At 38.7% G+C, this 19,902-nt stretch overlaps 1 protein-coding gene across 2 annotated transcripts in view; it reads right to left on the bottom strand.

The window, feature by feature from the left end:
• The window catches only part of LOC126481355 (putative protein tag-52), a 142,391-nt gene that overhangs the window by 110,123 nt on the left and 12,366 nt on the right, over window positions 1-19,902 (bottom strand). For both annotated transcript variants that reach the window (XM_050105054.1, XM_050105053.1), the window contains exon 3: window positions 8,532-8,753. In XM_050105054.1, the coding sequence (XP_049961011.1) occupies window positions 8,532-8,753 (222 nt within the window). The remainder of the gene's footprint in view (window positions 1-8,531; window positions 8,754-19,902) is intronic.

The following is a 19,902-nucleotide window of genomic DNA, read 5'->3' as shown; positions in this document are numbered from 1 at the left end:
CCGGGAGTGGAAAGACTTACCTTAGAGGGAAAAGAGGACAGGTATACACTCGCACGCACGCACGCGCACGGTTTTAAGGGAGAGGGTAAGTAGTTATTCCAATCCCGGGAGTGGAAAGACTTACCTTAGAGGGAAAAGAGGACAGGTATACACTCGCGCTCGCGCGCACACACACCGTCTCCCTTAAAACCCACATTCTTTCGTCTTTCCCTCTCCTTCCCTCTTTCCTGATGAAGCAACCTTGGGTTGCGAAAGCTTGAAATTTGTGTGTGTGTTTTTTTTATTGTGTCTATCTACCAGCACTTTCCCATTTGGTAAGTCACAGCATCTTTGTTTTTTTTTATATATTTTTTTCCTGCGTGGAATTCCCCTCCCCCCCCCCCCCCCCCCCTCTCTCTCTCTCTCTCTCTCTCTCTCAAGATTCTGTAACTCACCAAATGAAAGCGTTGGAATGTTGATAGAAACCATAACAAACACAAACACACACACAAATTTCAAGCATTTGCAACCCACGGTTGCTTCATCAGGAAAGAGGGAAGGAGAGGGAAAGACGAAAGGATGTGGGTTTTAAGGGAGAGGGTAAGGAGTCATTCCAATCCCGGGAGCGTAAAGACTTACCTTGGCGGGAAAAAGGGACAGGTATACACTCCCACACACACACACACACACACACACACACACACACACACACATATCCATCCGCCCATAACAGACCCAAGCAGACATATGTAAAGGCAAAGAGTTTGGGTAGAGATGTCAGTCAAGGCGGAAGTACAGAGGCAAAGATGTTATGGTGAGGTATGAGTGGCGGCAACTTGAAATTAGCGGAGGTTGAGGCCTGGTGGGTAACGGGAAGAGAGGATATATTGAAGGGCAAGTTCCCATCTCCGGAGTTCTGATAGTTTGGTGTCAGTGGGAAGTATAAAGATAGCCCGGATGGTGTAACACTGTGCCAAGATATGCTGGCCATGCAACAAGGCATGTTTAGCCACAGGGTGATCCTCATTACCAACAAACACTGTCTGCCTGTGTCCGTTCATGCGAATGGACAGTTTGTTGCTGTTCATTCCCACATAGAAAGCTTCACAGTGTAGGCAGGTCAGTTGATAAATCACATGTGTGCTGTCACACGTGGCTCTCCTTTGATCGTGTACACCTTCCGGGTTACAGGACTGGAGTAGGTGGTGGTGGGAGGGTGCATGGGACAGGTTTTACACCGGGGGGCGGTTACAAGGGTAGGAGCCAGAGGGTAGGGAAGGTGGTTTGGGGATTTCATAGGGATGAACTAAGAGGTTACAAAGGTTAGGTGGACGGTGGAAAGACACTCTTGGTGGAGTGGGGAGGATTTCATGAAGGATGGATTTCATTTCAGGGCAGGATTTGAGGAAGTCGTATCCCTGCTCGAGAGCCACATTCAGAGTCTGATCCAGTCCCGGGAAGTATCCTGTCACAAATGGGGCATTTTTAGAATTCTTCTGTGGGAGGTTCTGGGTTTGGGGGGATGAGGAAGTGGCTCTGGCTATCTGCTTCTGTACCAGATCGGGAGGGTAGTTGGGGGATGCGAAAGCTGTTTTCAGGTTGTTAGTGTAATGGTTCAGGGATTCAGGACTGGAGCAGATTCGTTTGCCACGAAGACCTAGGCTGTAGGGAAGGGACCATTTGAGATATATATATATATATATATATATATATAAAAAGAAAGATGATGAAACTTACCAAACAAAAGCGCTGGCAGGTCGATAGACACACAAAAAAAAAAAAAAAAAAAAAAAAACAAACACAAACATACACACAAAATTCTAGCTTTCGCAACCAATGGTTGCCTCGTCAGGAAAGAGGGAAGGAGAAGGAAAGACAAAAGGATATGGGTTTTAAGGGAGAGGGTAAGGAGTCATTCCAATCCCGGGAGCGGAAAGACTTACCTTAGGGGGAAAAAAGGACAGGTATACACTCGCACACACACACATATCCATCCACACATACACAGACACAAGCAGACATTTGTAACCTGCCAGCGCTTTTGTTTGGTAAGTTTCATCATCTTTCTTTTTAGATATATTTTTCCCACGTGGAATGTTTCCCTCTATTATTTTTATATATATATATATATATATATATATATATATATAAAACAAAGATGAGGTGACTTACCGAACAAAAGCGCTGGCAGGTCGATAGACACACAAACAAACACAAACATACACACAAAATTCAAGCTTTCGCAACAAACTGTTGCCTCATCAGGAAAGAGGGAAGGAGAGGGGAAGACGAAAGGAAGTGGGTTTTAAAGGAGAGGGTAAGGAGTCATTCCAATCCCGGGAGCGGAAAGACTTACCTTAGGGGGAAAAAAGGACAGGTATACACTCGCACACACGCACATATCCATCCACACATACAGACGAATTTCTCCGTCCTTTAACGTGTTTTGGCGGCAACACAACCACCTAACCTTTATGCACATCGTTTTCTACCAACCCAAGTCCAACATAGCCCAGCTGTAACCAACACCTATTCGCCTTTTTTCATTCCAGATCTCCAGTTTCTTTCCGGTTCACCTTTATCTCTCCCCATATATTTTTATTTTCATTTTCATTTCACCTCATGTTACACTTTCCACCTTCTAATACCATGTCACCCTCACAACACCCCCACAATGAGGTCTTTAAATATGTCTGCTTGTGTCTGTATGTGTGGATGGATATGTGCGTGTGTGCGAGTGTATACCTGTCCTTTTTTCCCCCTAAGGTAAGTCTTTCCGCTCCCGGGATTGGAATGACTCCTTACCCTCTCCTTTAAAACCCACTTCCTTTCGTCTTCCCCTCTCCTTCCCTCTTTCCTGATGAGGCAACAATTTGTTGCGGAAGCTTGAATTTTGTGTGTATGTTTGTGTGTCTATCGACCTGCCAGCGTTTTTGTTCGGTAAGTCACCTCATCTTTGTTTTTATATATAATTTTTCCCACGTGGAATGTTTCCTTCCATTATATATATATATATATATATATATATATATATATATATATATATATATATATATAGAGGGAAACATTCCACGTGGGAAAAATATATCTAAAAACAAAGATGGTGTGACTTACCAAACGAAAGCGCTGGCATGTTGATAGACACACAAACATACACACAAAATTCAAGCTTTAACTTTAAAGATCTTAAGTGTGTGTGTGTGTGTGTGTGTGTGTGTGTGTATGTGTGTGTGTGTGTAAAAAACACACAAACACAAAGACAAATTTCAAGCTCTCACAACCCAAGGTTGCTTCATCAGGAAAGAGGGAAGGAGAGGGAAAGACGAAAGGATGTGGGTTTTAAGGCAGAGGGTAAGGAGTCATTCCAATCCTGGGAGCGGAAAGACTTACCTTAGGGGGAAAAAAGGACAGGTATACACTCGCGCGCACACACACACATATCCATCCGCACATACACAGACACAAGCAGACATTTCAAATTTCTTCTTTCTAGTTAAACGTGGTAGAGTGATCAAGGAAAGACAACGAAACTTATTTGTACAGTCTAACGGAGAATCTTTATTTGGTACTTAGATACAATATGAATGAACTACATATTTTTTGTAGCTTTCATTTTTGAGACAGTTCTACTAAACTTGTCTTTGAACATTGTTCTGCAGCTGCAATACAATTTGCATTTCACAAGATGATTCAAAATGAAAAATCTGTGTTCTCCATATTCCTCATTGTCCAGCCACTGAAAGTTTTAAGTTTTGATTTCATGTAGTTAATAATCCTAAACTTTATATTTATCTTATAAATAAACTGTAAAAAACAGGACTCGTATGCCTGTAAAGACATTTCAATAATATTGCTGAACTCGACAGTTGGAGTGGAGTCCCACTGAAGGATGACACAAATTTCCAGTTGCATATTTTTTATGGAGAATAAATAATTCCTTCTTCTCTAGAAGCTCACTGCTACAAGTAAGTCTCTCCTTACATCTCAAACAACCATACGTTTTGATGCACGTGTGTGCTAAGTAGCCAGTAAAATATGCTACTGAACAATGGACAGAGGAAAGGTCTTGCTGTGAGAAAGAAAAATACTCATCAGCCTCGATGGTAGTCCTTTCTTCATCCATAGAGGAACCAGAAGTGTTCAGGATTCCGACGTTTCCAGAGCTCTCCAACAGCTGAGGTTCACCACCTTCCTTTTGCAACACACAGTTGATCAGTAACAGCATCTTGTCAGTGTCATTCTCACAATTTGAAGCGTCAGAAGGCATCATTAGAGAGTTAATAGTGCTTGTTTGGAACAAGAACCTTATTGTTAGAACTGTTGGATTACAGTTGTAGTCTCCTTTCTGATGGTATACAGAAAATAAATTCTCAAGAACTTCTTGATTCAATCTGCTGCTCAATAAAAATTTAGTGCCGACAGTTTGTTCCTCAAGAAAAAACTGAGTAATAGCATTAACAGCCTGGATTAAACACGTAATGCATGGTGGTACCGTTATTTTACCTGTCTTTTTGTCAATTTTATTTATGGTACTTAAGTCATCCTTTGCATTCTGCAGTGTTTCCATTACCATTGGGCATTGTTTTGATAATGCACACCTACATGGATTAGAGGAAAATACTGACCTGCTATTCAAAACATCAAACAATTTTTTCATAAATTCTATAAAAGTAGCTGTGTTCTCTGCTGCATAGCTCTGAGTTTTAACAACATTCTGCTTTTTTGTTCTTCTCATCACTCTCATATGTTTTCCTGACATCTTCGAATGAAACAACAGCAATGTTTAAAATAAAGTTGCCACTAAGCAGATTGTTTCATATGCTTTTGAATAAATGTGGGACATCATAAATATAAAACAGTCTCTGTCCATGTGCAATGAAGTAAGGTCTTTCAGATGTAACCTGTAAATGTTTCGCAACACTTCTATTACTAGCTCCCTGATCACAAACGACTAATTTTGGTTCTAGGTTTGCATTTTGAAATAAAATAAATAGTTCCTGTAAGAGTCCCAATAAATCCCCATGATTTACTCCTGAATTAGACAAAAAACATGAAACACGCAGTTTACAGTTACAGTAGATGTCTCTAATCATAAATACAAGTGCAGAAGTTGTAGGAAGTGGTATCCCTCCCGTCACCCAAATCTTCTAGAACTTCAACTAAATCGAGATCTTTTGCATATTCCAGATGGCACATTATCGACATCTCTTTTCTAAATAGGTTCGTGCCTCAAATTTCTTGGTAAGTTGACTTAAAAGGTTTTTGTTAAGCCTTGGTAGAAATTTTGTGACGCCAATCCATCGTCTGATTGTGGACAGTCCGGTAATACGATACCCAATTTTCACAAAAATTTGTATGCTGCAAGAGATTTGTAAAACAACATTAGAGAGAGATTTTTCTCAATAGAAGACCACAGACATTTTTTGCTCTTGCACTGCATTTCAGCCAGTGCCTGGAGTAACCAGATGGGAAACAGAAATTGCTGAACACATGGGCAATATTATTTGAGCTCCTACAACGCAACAATCTACCCTTAACTTTTGACAAGTAGGAAATTTTGTTTTCCAATGATCTGTTCATATTATGGATTCTCTGTTTCAGTTTTTGATTTCTAGGAGTATCATTATCATCATCATCATCATCATCATCATCATCACGTAGCATACAGAGTTTTCTTTTAACTTGTCTCACAGGCATTTCTATGATTTCTTTCAGGTTCACACTTTTGTGATGTTGCATTTGTTTCTGCCAGAAGGTGACTATCTGCACCGTATGTTCTCCTTGGAATATTCACTTTCAGTTCAGGTGATGACAGGTTAGTCTTATCACTCCTCACATACTGCTGAACAACCAGTATCAGATGTAAATTTTACAGGAACTGCTGTGTGTATAAGCCGTTGTTTTGTGCTGTTCACGAATGACTTTTCATCAAAATGAGCATCACACACCCATCTAATGTGTAGTTTTTCTGGGTCCATATCCAGCAGTTTGACATTGCCAGTAACAATAACTATCTATCAGAAAAATACGATACGTGTATATACCATTAACACATTTAGTAGCTCAGTCTACATTAACTTGATAGAAAGGAATCTTTCACTAAATATTTGCTAAGAGAGCTCTTTGTTTGCAACCTTTTTTGGATTTTAAATATTATGATTAATTCTGGTAATGTGGTCCTATGGCAAGGACGTTTTAAGCCTGGTCAACACTGAGCGAACTGAATCAGGGAAAACTGAAGTCTCATATGTATATAAGAATTTGAGCAAATGATATTCAGTCATGTTTGGTTCATAAACTTTGCTTACTGTCCACCATGCCTCTGAAGTTCCTGCAAAAGTTAAGAAATACACGATTTCTAATCTCTTCTGCATGACATTACTTGCTTCGTAGTTCATGCAAACCTTGTCTATAATGTTGTTTCCCCTTTAGTGCTTAGATTTTTCACAGTGAGAAACAATTTAGTAGCGAAAGCATAACCTCAATGTTTGCAAGTGTTTGAGTGATGAAATGCTCATTCTGTAGTGTTAAATTCCATTCAGCACCGCGAGAAAATAACATTCAGTCTTATTAGGTACGCATTCGGAGGTGCTCATTAGCGTTCAGCTGGTAGTCGGTTCTTGAGCAAAGCATCAAAAGAAGTTTGCCTTGTCTCCCCTGTGGTGCTACCAGCACAGAAAGTATTTGTCTGTGTGCGAACTGCTTTATGTTGTTGCTAGTAAATTTCCTCAGCTAGCGAAAAGTATCAACTGACATATGTGCAAAATTTTGGAATAAATCTGAAGAAGGCTGGAGCTGCAATTCAGTGTCAAGTGCACTGGCACTACTTCCGTGCGTTTCACATCTATGTACAAATTAAGATACCAACATGCTTATTTTCCTACACCACTTTGCTTGCTTTGTCAAAACCAGTGGGCAAAATAATCATATCTCCCTATCAAAGATTTACATCATAGCTGTAACTAGGAGGTCTGCGCAGACAAGAAAAATGCCATCCATATGCGCACTGAATCCGCAAGATCATTATCCACATCTACCAAGTTGTGTATCCACATTCTCAGATATGAACGTTTTGTAAAGCAGTTTAACCCACCACTGCTCCGACAAAAGACTTTTGCCTGAACTTTTGTCTGCTGATGTCTGCACTCAGTTATGATGTGAATTAAGGCTGGACATATTTCAGTGACAGTCATTTCAAATTTAAATTCTTTTACTTTGCATGTAACTTATCGTAAATGATATGAGTGGCACAAAATGTATTTGTTCCTTATTTTTAAGTAGAAAGGCAGTTAATTAGAAGACATTTTGTACCTGACGAATTTTTAATTGTGGTTGAAAGGGTGCTACAAACGCGGTAACATACAAGCGAGCATATTTTGGCGATGTCAACTCTGAAGTCACAGATGGCAAACCATAATTATGTTAAAAATTTATTTTGTCCAGTTTAAAGATAACCCACAGATATCCGCAACAGATGTATTTTTTTTATCTGCAGCACAATTATTACTGGGGATATCCGCACATGCGCAGACCTGAATACTCGTTTGCAGCAGTGTAAACGAGGTTTTACACTCGTTCACTCTAGTATATACCAGGATTTTGATGACGGCTGTTAATTATTTATTACACTGTGGGAGTTTCAGCTCTAGAGCCATTTTCAAGTACCAAGAGAAAGGTCTTGTTAAGTAATGCTTCTTAAATTGTGTTTACCAAATGTTATCACACTATGCTTTGCATTTTGCTACCCATATCTTATACTGATTTCGGTTTTCACATTGCACACAAAAATGCCTCTACAGCTAAAATCACGATAGTGAAGTGAATAAACAGTTTAAAAAATGGTCAAATTGCAGCAAAGATTTCATTTAAGAATTATATCATATGATTCTTGTACAGGAAGGGCTGCCACATTATATCAGAATATAAGATCTACAAAATTTAGATAGGGTTGAATGCTTAGGGCTCTTTATTAATTCTTACTCATAACTAATTTTTTAATTTACCTGAATTTAAAATCCACTTCTGTAACCTTTCTTTATCTTTGACGGGAAATCTGAACATTTTTTTGTCTGTCTACTCCTTCCACAGTTGATGTACTCGCAGGCACTCGGCACAATGAGTTGATCCACTAGCAATGGTATGTCAGAAACAGCTGTACTTCACAGTCGCCAACAGTGGAAAGAGACTAGTCGCTGCATGTGTTTGGATGAGGTTGCCACATATTTTACAGAATGGAGTGCCATCTAGGGGTTGGAACCACAAGTACGGATATGACACTGTCGCTGCCTGGTGGCCGTTCCCTGACAAGGGTTGCCTGCTAGACCAAGAGATTGGGCAATCTGTTTCTTACATGATCTCGGTTGTTACACCTGTACCCTGCTTGGACTAGCTGATTTGCAGAACTTACTTTCCATTTGGCCCAACTCATTATGTGCACGTATAACTTGTTAACATTTATAATGTAGACAGAATGAGATGTGTGTCTTCCAACCTTCATGCATATTGTATTGAAAACAGTAATTAATACCACAAATATCTATGAGAAATCTTACCTGCATGATTGATAACACCTGCTTGTAATCATAAGCATAGACAGAATATAGCTTGAAAAATGGTGCAAGTCTGAGAAATGCTTCAGCGATGCAATCTGGATTCATTTTCAACTCATTCAGGAGTTCACCATTTACTTTATATAGCATCTGAATATGTCCAAATAAAGCGTTGTACAATGTTGGGGATATAAAATCAGCTTCTTGTAATGGTTCCATGAAATACTGAAATAAGAAGTAATAAAATGTCACACTGAGTAATAAAGTTTGTCGTAACTCTTTCTGGAAACAATTCTCAGTGATTATAACTCTCACTTGCTTAAAAACTTTACTTATACTAATTTAATTAATTAATTTATTTCCATAAACAGGTAACAATTCATCAAACAGTAGAAGCACTGAGTTGTCAATTGGGATATAAACTAGACTGTTGACAATTCAAAATATCTAATATTTGGTGGGTTGGGAAATTTACTTAAAAAAAAAATCTATTCTACAAGTACTTTCCATTATCATACTTCCCTCTCAAGATTTTTTTGAGAAAAAAAAAAAAAAAAAAAAAAAAAAAAACACACCAACCTAGGAATCTCATGAACGCACATTTTAAAAGCATGAAATGTGGTACCCACATGTTATGCTAATAAATCAATAAAACATTCACTTTTAATTTCAGTACAAAAAGTAGGATACGTAATTAGTTACCAAATACTATACATTCAGAGAAATGACTTACAGGCATACTCCTTTTCTTTATAACATTCTACAAAACTAACTCTACGCTAAAAAGTTACATAATTATGATGATCCAGTTGTGCTAAAAAGATCAAATGAATTGACAACCAATTAATCATAAAAGATTTCTTTTGGAGCAGAGCAGAGCAACCAAGAGCAATAACTTCCTATTTTGCTTTGAAATGAGATGGATCTCTATCAAAATGCTCCCAGTAGCGCTAGATTGATTATATTTCCTGGATTCAAATATCCATCATTCATAAGAGATCATCTTATTTTCTTCACATTATTCTTGATAACAGAAACACTACTGACAAGCGTCAGTACGAAAAACTACTGACTAAACAGTATGTGTTAAAGCTTACTGTGAAAACTGCATCAATATAAGCAGAGATTTGAGCACAGTTGTCCAGACCAGCAATTAACCATATATATGTGGCCCCAAAAGCTACAACAATGATCCCAGGTTCGGTAATGCAGACATACATAGGTTTTCTGTAAAGGGCAAGGGGGAAGGGGGGGGGAGGGGAGGTTGCAAGAATACGTAAACAGGGTTGAACATCAAGCGTATGAACTGTAAGATAAACAGAGCATGTCAAGTCTTACAGGTCTGAAACCCTCCCACAGTAATTCAATAATTCAAACAGTTTTGAGTGCTTTCAATGCTTACATTCTTTCAGCCTCATCTAATTTATGCAATAATTTTAAGGGGAAATCCTCTGGAGTAACTCAGTAAACTAGAAATTGTAAGGAAAAAGATTAGGACCAGTGTCTGGTTCAGGACGAGGTCACAGTTTGTTCATGATTTACCATTATTTTAAAGTATTTTTTTATCATTGGCATCTTTGTTGAAGGAAAGGGAGGGAGGGGGACTGGTGAGTGAGGTGGTAGGATGAGAATGATATCCACATCACCTCCAGATTTTATTGTGGTGTGGTTTGATGGTTCTACATGTGCACTCATAGACCATGTAGGATTTGGTTTTTGCAGCACTCCATGAATGGACACCTTGTCTTGGATGAAATATTTTCTGCTGCTCATCGGGTTCTTGAGCAAGTAGCTGAAAAGTGTCCTGTGTTAAACATAGTGCTTTACTTCAGTTTCTATAATAATGCACGACATCACCTACAACTTTAATCTTTGCACAATTCAGTGCACCTTTAACTCATACAGGCACAGACACTGATTCATTTACTTTACAATGATTCCTCGTCCTAAGAACCAACGGCATTGTAGACATATAGTAAGATGTACCATGATCTCTGTTATACACCTCACACATCTGAAATGCATGATAAGCAATAACTTCTCGGCTGTTAAAAGTCTCCAGCCCTCATAAAAGTCTCCACTTTACCACAATGTATTAGAGCCACAGTAACACAACCATTACCATGTGCACTAGCATCAGCATTAGTAAGTGTAAAATTCAATATGCATCCACAAAACATTGAAGGACCATGCAGAATAACTTGTGAACCTACTCCGCTCTTCGTAATAGTTATATTATCAATAGCTTTATACACTGTAAACCGTGAACGCCCTCTCGTCCAAAAAAAAACCCGGAACTTGTCTTAACTATCACCAATGTGACTGTAAAATCCAGACTACTAGTTGGATCAAGAGGCAGCACGCAGAACTGGACTAAAACCTGAAAACAAAAACAAGGCACACTGATGGTGTCGAAATTGTTTAAAGAGAAGTTTTGTAATTCTAAGCATGGACTGGAGAGATATTAAACTCTTAAGTTTTAATGACTGGCTCTGGGAACTTCAAGAAACACCTGTACATCATAGGAATAGAGAAAGAAACCCCTAAGTGCAGATTATGTGGTGTAGAAAATGAAACGGTACTACATTTAATCTTCCAATGCGAAGCACTGGAGGCCAAAAGAGACAAAATATTTGAGTCATTAGTTCCTGAAGTGACTGTGTCTGACAAAGACCTAGTAACAGGACTTTAAGGGTACTGGTTGGCTTTACTAAAATGACAAGGAGACATACGACAAAATAAACTTAGTTTTGTTGCTGGCAACAGAGGCTAAGACCACAGCTGTTTAATCCCTAAGTTAAATCAGATCACATCTATACAGTTTAAAAAAGCTCATGTTTTAGCTAGGCAACCATTTACCACCAAGTGAGTGGAGGTTGTCGAGATAACTAAACAGTCATCCACCATGAAGGTGAGGAGGGCTACAGACTTTCGACATTTTGGTTGTTAGTTATTGTAGGCTGGTGGGCTAACCATGCTAATAGAGCTGCCCCTCCATACAACCTTAAAACCAACTGCAGGCAATACAAAGCATCAGCAGCCACCACACAGTCAGCACTCCACTACAGCAACACCTTCCACTGGAGTGATTAAATGACAACCAATAAAAATTCACATCTGATTTCTTAACAACAGCTTCTGATATCCCTTCCACTTTGATTATGTGACCCAATCAAAACATGGTATGTCAAAACACTGTCATTTTCAAAGATTAAATACAAAGCAGCAACCACAAGCTGCAAGTAGCCACCTTGTTGAAAGCTGCTTGCAGCTGCAGCCGAAAGTCTTTTACTTCATAACATTGTCCATAAGTTTTAACATCTTGAGTGTAGCTGTTTTTCAATGTTGAGTGTCTAATTTGTCTGGTATTTAATACTTTATACTGTGTGTGTGTGGTTTTTTCCCCCACAGTAAAATTTATTGAGTGTATGTTGCAAGTCAACAGTTTTTAATCCAGAAGGTGGGTACAGATCTAGATTTCTCTTTTAAATGCTGGGATTGTCTTAAAAGAAGGTACTTTGCGTGGGTAGCTTTTGGAACGAAATAGTTTTTATTCTTGAAAGATTGTGGTTTTTAAGCTCATTGACTGAATCATTCCATCCTCATAATCCCACTACCTGTGTTTACATATGTTTTGACAACTCCCTGGGATCCTTGACCTATGCAGAAATTTTCTTCAACAAACAAAACAAAAAGAATTTCTGTCACAAAAAGAGGTGAAATGCAGGATGCCAAGCAACCAAAGGTAACAGAATTGATAAGAAACAGACTGCAGTAATCATAACAAAAAGCCTCCTAATGGCAATAGTTCATTGATTAGACCAATTAAAAGAGACTAACAGCAAGGTCAATTATTTTTACAGTCACTACTTTATATATGAAAGCATCTCTTTAGGTGTTTCAAATCTGACGTTTCTTCTGCACGTGTGCAGAGTTTTGAATAATTCCAGACATGGCAGAGTAGTAGTAAACTACCAAAATGACTTATAAGTAAGACATTTATTACAAGGAATGTTCAGTCATTGAATTCTTGTTTGTGGAAAAAGAAAACATGGTGAACACTTATAAGTTTTGTGTGCGCTGTATGGTAATGATGCATATGATAAAGAGTACTGTTGGTGATTGGTAAAGAGGGTTAATGCAACAGGAAGTGATGAAACCAAGTTTCACAACTGGCCACATTGGGACATCCTGTCAATCCATTCCACCTGGTGAATCATGCAGGTACAATTACTTACGCAGACCAGATGCATTAAATCTTGATAATTAGCTCTACAGCTATCAATGATAATAAATTCAGTTGGGAAGAGCACACCACAGAACTGCAGAAATGCCTTAATAAATCTGTATTTGCAATTCGAGTGTTAGCAGACATAGGCGACATAAAAATGAAAAAGATTGCATACTTTGCCTACTTTCATTCCATAATGTCATATGGTATAATATTTTGGGGTAACTCTTCAAGTCAAACAAAAGTTTTCAGAGTCCAAAAGTGTGTAATACGTATTATTTGTGGAGTAAATTCATGGACGTCCTGTAGAAACCTCTTCAAAGAACTGGGTATACTAACTACTGCCTCTCAGTATATTTACTCATTAATGAAATTTGTCCTAAATAATATATCTCTTTTTCCAACAAACAGCTCAGTTCATACATACAATACCAGGAACAAAAATGATCTGCACAAGGACTTAAAAGCACTTACTTCAGTTCAAAAAGGGGTCCACTACTCAGGAACACTCATCTTCAATAATTTGCCAGTAAACATAAAAAATTTAGTTACAAATAAAGATCAGTTTAAAAGGAGCCTGAAAGACTTACTAGTGGCCAACTCCTTCTACTCCATTGACAAATTTTTTAAGAGAAACAAATGATGTATTGTATATATTCATACTATTGGTATTGTTATTTCAGCTTTTAAAAAAACACACACACGTTCCACATCCACGCCTCAGCACGGATCTATGGAACGAAAAACTAATCTAATCTAATCTAACGAGCAAAGTAAGTGCATATGCAATAATTGAGATTCTTGGGTTTTTGAAGATGCGTTCAAGGTGCGTTCTCTAGTGCTCACAGCAGACGACAACATTCGAAGAAGGGCCATTTCATCTGAACTGCTGGAACAGTCTGCAGCCAATGGAGAGGTCTTTCTGTCTTGGAAAGATGCAGGTGATGAAAGCTGGCTGCATCACTTTGAGCCAGAAACAAAAAGGCAGTCACTGTAGTGGCACAGCTAGCAATCACATATAAAGAAGAATTCAGACCAGCTGCCTCAGTTGGCGAAGCAACAGTCTTTTGGGATAGTGATGGTGTCATTGTCATAGATATGTTGACAAAAGGCTCAACCATTAATTCCATTAATTTATTGACAAAAGTAAAGATGTTGAATAAATTCGAGAACCATTTCCGATGAGTTCAGTCTGATGCACATATACATCTACTCTATATACATTGTCTGCAAGCTACTGTATGGTGGATGACAGATGGTGATGGAAATTTGTACTACTACTACTACTACTAAGTCATTTCACTTCCTATTCTACTTGCAAATGAGGTGAGGGAATACGCTTCCACACAGTCCCTAATTTCGCTTATCTTTGTGGTCCTTTCGTGAAATTTACGTTGGCAGCAGTAGAATTATTCTGCAGGGTCATTCCATGGTTACGGATGCAACATTTGCACAATTTACATTGAAATATTAAACTGAAAATGAAAAACAGAAATGACACTATATACATTACAGGTTTGATGATGAGAGCTGTTGATTTGCCACCAAACAAAGGAACAGGAAGTGTTACAGATGTAACAAAACCTTCAATTTTTGTGGAATGACCCTGCAGTCAGCTTCAAATTCCAGTTCTCTAAATTTTCTCGATAGAGTTTCGCAAAAAATGTCCTCTTCACTCCAGAAATTTACATTTGAGTTCACAAAGCATATCTGTAACACTTGTACGTTGATCAGACTTAACAGTACGCCTCTGAACTGTTTGTTGACTTCCTTTAATCCAAAATGGTGGGGATCCGAGACAGACACTCAAGCAGTACCCGAGAATGGATCTCACTCATGTTCTGTAGGTGGTTTCCCTTACAGATGAGCTATTCTTTTCGTAAAATACTCCCAATAAACCCAAGTTGACCATTTGCCTTCTGTACTACTGTTCTTTCGTGCTTATTCCACTTCTTGTCTTTTTGTAAAATTATGCCAAGTATTTAATCAAAGTGACTAAATTTAGCAACACACTACGTGCTGTATGTGTACATTACGAGTTTGGTTTTTCTACTTGTCTGCATTTATTTAAATTTTTCTACATTTGGAGTCGGCTGCCATTCACCACACCAACCACAACTTTCATTTAAGTCATCTTGTGTCCACTTAACAATGACACCTTCCCATATACCACAGCATCATCAGCCAACAGTTGCAGATTACTGTTCATCCAGCCCATCAGATCATCTATGTACAGAGAGAATACAAGTGGTACCATCACACTTCCCTTTTGAATTTCTTGCTCTATTGAACTCTCACGTCCAGGACAATGTGCAGGGTTCTGCTACTTAAGAAGTCTTCAGGCTACACATATACCTGGAAATATAATCTGTATACTTGAGCTTTCATCAACAGCCTGCACCAGGGAACCATATCAAATGGTTTTCTGAAATCTAGGAATATGCAGTCCACCTGTAGCCCTTCATTCTTAGTTCGCAGGATGTCACACGAGAAAATGGAAAGCCCAGCTTTGCACGAGTGATGCTTTCTGAAACTGTGTTGATTTGTGGACAGAAGCTTTTCAGTCTCAAGGAGACTTATTATATCCAAACCTGGAATATATTCAAGAATTCTGCAACAAACTGATTTTAAGGAAGTTGGTTTGTAATTTTGTGGGTCCGTTCTTTTACCCTTCTTGTATTCAAGAGTCACTTGTACTTTTTTTTCAATCACTTGGGACTTTGCACTGGGTGTGAAATTTGCATCAAACAGAAGCAAAGTACAGGGCGAATCGCACACAGTACTCCCGGTAAAACTAAATTGGGATTCCCTTCAGACCGAGAGAGTTATTTTTTTCAACTCTTTCAGTTGCTGCTCTATGCCAGGGATGCCTTTTACTCCCCCTTCCATACAGAAGTCTGTGTGATGGTTGAAGAACAGTATGTTTGTATGATCCTTCTGCAAAAATGATTTCTTAATCACAAAATTTAAAACTTTTGGTTTCATTTTTCAGTCTTCTGTTGCCACACCAGACTGGTCAACGAGTGTCTGAGTAGAAGCATTCAACCCACTTAGCAATTTTATGTAGGTCCAGAATTTCCTCAGGTACTCGGCAAGATCTTTCGCCAAGCTACGACAGTTAAAGTTGTATGCTTCGCACATCAAGCTTTTTACATGGACAAGAATTTCTACTAAATTTCATCTGCCGACATTTGCGTGTTCTTTTTTGAAACGCCAGTGCAACAATCTCTGCTTTCTCAGCATTTTCCAATTTCTGTAATTAAACCACAGTACATGTTTCTATCCTTAAACTGACTTAGCACAAGCTTCTACAGGGTGTGATTTACAATCAGTTCAAATTTTGTCTGTAATTCCTCTACGTCCATCATATTGGAACTTAATGAGGTATATTCATTGTCCAAAGTAGAATGCCAACAGCTGTCTATCCACTGTGTACAACAAAAATACTCTCATAGCCATCTTGATGAATTTATTAACTTTAGTAACCACTGTCAGTATATCACAATGATCACTAATACCTGCCTCTATGCTGACACTGTTGATAAGGTCAGGCCTGTTTGTAGCTACAAGGTCTAAAATATTTCCATTGCATGTAGACTGTTGAAACAGCTGCTCAAGAAAGTTTTCAGAAAACATGATGGAAAGTTCTTCAGAATAATTTCTATCCATGCCACCTGCAATGTATCCATAGACATCCTAGTCTACGCTCAAAACGTTAAAGTCACCTCCAACTAATATTGAGTGATCTGGGTGTTCCTGCGCCACTCAGTGTAGTCTTCCTTTGAATACTTCTAAAACTGTCTTGTGTGGAATTGGGTGCCTGCTGAAAACATCCATTAACTAACTTGAGTTCACTTAGGCCAATTATTCACACCTAGATAACTTCACAACTAGACTCAATTTCAATCTCGACAGACATAATATTTTCGTCAACTACCATGAACACTTCTCCTATGGCATCTAATCTGCCCCTCAGATGTAAGTAAAATGCCTCGCTAAATAGTTTGAAGCTTTCAATTTCAGGTTGCAGCCAAGACTCAGTTCCAAGAATAACATGAGCATGAAAACTTTCCTGGAGATCACATCACCTACCAGCCACCTTATACTCCATAACTGGCAGCCTTTAACTTCCACATGTTTGGGACATTTGAAGATTCTCTACAAGGCAACTTCTTTGAAGATGATGAGACCATAATTTGTGTAGGGAAAACATGGCTACAAACACAGAACAAAATCTTTTACTCACAGGGAATACGTAGTATTATAAAAGTACGTATAAAAGAAATCTTGATTGATATTGTCACCAAATTCTAACTCTTATGAATAAATATGATCGGAGAAAAAATTGTGAGACATTATTTAATGAATAACCCTCAAAATCGAGGATTTCCATGAGGGAAAAAGGGTGCAGAAACACTTTGATCTTTTCCAGTGTTATCTGAGAACAACAAGGTAAGAAAGTAGTGCAAAAGAAAAAATATATATAAAAATTTAGAAAGTATAGCGAGATGGGGAAGGTGAGCTAGCCTAAAATAGCCGAAACAGCCAGAAGGGACCACCACCCCTCTCCTCATTCCAAGGGCTCATCTTATGCTGAGATGTCAGCTCTGGCAGTCACTGTAGAAGATGGGCAGAAAGTTCAAGTCACAGAATAGTAAAACAGTAGATAACAAACTAGTATGAAAAAGGAAAAGTGCAAAAGCCTAAAAAGGTTGAAAAGAACATGAGTCACGTAGAACCACTGTTCAGGAGTGTCTAGATGGCCAGTTCTCTTTAGCAATTTTATTTGAGTTGTAGAACCAAATAAGCCGTAAAGCAAACGCAAAACAGAGACAGAAATGTAATAAAATGCAGTGAGGTGGGTCAGGTGCAGTGGCCAGAGGCAGCCTGCGCTTTGCAAGGACAACTTCAGCACCCGACTGGCAGCCCCCAGTCGCTGTAGAATACTGGCTGAATGCTCAGGCTATAGAAATGTAAAAAGAGGTAATGAGATCACAGTGACAAACTTAAAATTAGGATAAATAAACTACTCTATCAGGTAAAATGTTCTTACCTAACAGCAAAGAAAGTGACTCTTAAAGCTTCAGTGTTTGCCACAAATCAGGAAAGGTGGAGCATGCAAAGGACATGGGCCAGCAAACAGAAGGGTGCCCTGACGACAATTGGGTTGGTGCTCTTGACCAAGGATGTGCCCACAAACCATCCAGGTGAAGCTGCAATAGAGCTGGCAATGGACAGTACATTACCTTTGGCAATGGTGAAAGTGAGATCATCATGCAGGCATGGTCTCTTTCACTGCGCATAGAGAGCATGACACATTGTTCCTTATTACAAATAATGGAAAATCCATGATGGAATGTAACAATATTATGAAAAGGAAACTTGCTGCTCATCATATAGTGAGATGCTGAGTCGCAGATAAGCACAACAAAATGAGTCAAAATTAAAGCTTTCGGCTGCTAAAGCCTTCGTCAACAATAGATGACACACACACACACACACACACACACACACACACACACACACACACACACACCTGTAGTCTCATGCAACTGAAACCACACTTCGAGCAGCAGCACCAGTGCACGATGGGAGGCGACTGGGTGGGGGTAAGGAGGAGGCTGGGGTGGGGAGGGGGAGGGATAGTATGCGATATGGTCCTACTCAAGTTAAGTAGGAATGGGAGTGGGACGGCTAGGCCAAGTTCCGGGAAATCGAGCAATACAGGCTCCGGCAGAGATAGCGAGTGCCGCGCCTCAGAATAGGCAACTCTCTCAACCCAAATACGCATCGAAGGTACAGGGTACAAGATCACAGTTGGGTGCGGAACATTGGAAACCAATGTCGGCCCTGCAATGATCATAAATACAGATGTTTCTTGTCTACCAAACATTAATTCAGAAGAATGTATATAAAAGGATATACCGAAATTACGGTCACTACGCAATCAAACCAAGAACCGGGGCACAATTCTCAATGACGATAGGTTAATTCTCAGACCTGTTACGACCAAATATATATTAAAAGATTTAAACAGTACGTATGTACATAAAACTAGAAAAAAATGTAATTCACCAAGTAACAGGCCCAGAATACTACAGCTGATGGCCGTAAGCTACCAGGTAAACCGCACACACACGAACACGTGCGCGCGTAAGCGCCCCCCCCCCCCCCCCCCCCCCACACACACACACACAGAGGCAGATTCAAACTGTCAAACGGTGAGTGTCGCTCTACCAGGAGGTAATCTCGTTGGTGCAGCCTTGCGGGCAGAAAAATAAATAGCAAACAACCGGCAGCTACTAGCAACCAAGAGTCTAGTCTGCGTGAGGCAACTTTGAATACCAACAGCCACAGTTTAAACCACCACGTCCTTGGGTCATTCCATATCAAATCACCCAATAAAAAATTTTACACCCACCTCCTCAGATTTTCATGAAATTTGGCTCAAATGGTTCTAATACCATCCTGACAACACCTGCAAATTTATTTTGCTGTATCTCTTATAGTTTTTTTTAAATAAATTTTTAAAGTTTTTATGTTTTGCATTTTCCGAACCTTCGGAAATGGTAAATTTAATTTGTATTCAAAACTTTAAAATTGCTTATCTTAAAAACTCTTTTAGACAACATCATGAATTTTTGCAGCAAGTTTATTTATTATACATATTTGAAGATAAAAATGATACTATTAAAATATATTAATATTTTCTATGAAAAAAAATATATGTATTTTTTTTTTCTTTTTTCTTAACGGATGTTTTGTTTTATAAGAATTGCAATATCTAGAGTCTCAGACCTGATAGAATGCTCAAATTTGTTTTAATTTACTCTTAAACATATAGGCTACTTGATAAAACAAAAATAATGATGGCTTTTTAACATGTTTATTAATTATAGTAGATTACATTAGAATTATGTACAAAGATAGTGTACTTATGACACTTATGTATAACCCAACTGATTGCTTGAAACATTGAATTTTTTGAGTAATTTTGTCTTTTTAATAAACATTAATGCTGATTCAAACTGTTTTTCCACTTCATCCAAGAGCTTTCAGTTCTTTTGATACAGTCTGTTTTGAAGTAATACATTCTTCCAGTGCCGCTTGATTGAGGTGCATCTACTACACAGACTATGTGCT

The sequence above is a fragment of the Schistocerca serialis genome, chromosome 5, assembly GCF_023864345.2.
Source record: "Schistocerca serialis cubense isolate TAMUIC-IGC-003099 chromosome 5, iqSchSeri2.2, whole genome shotgun sequence".
In the NCBI taxonomy this organism is placed as follows: Eukaryota; Metazoa; Arthropoda; class Insecta; order Orthoptera; family Acrididae; genus Schistocerca; species Schistocerca serialis.
This window is presented reverse-complemented; position numbering and strand designations above follow the sequence as displayed.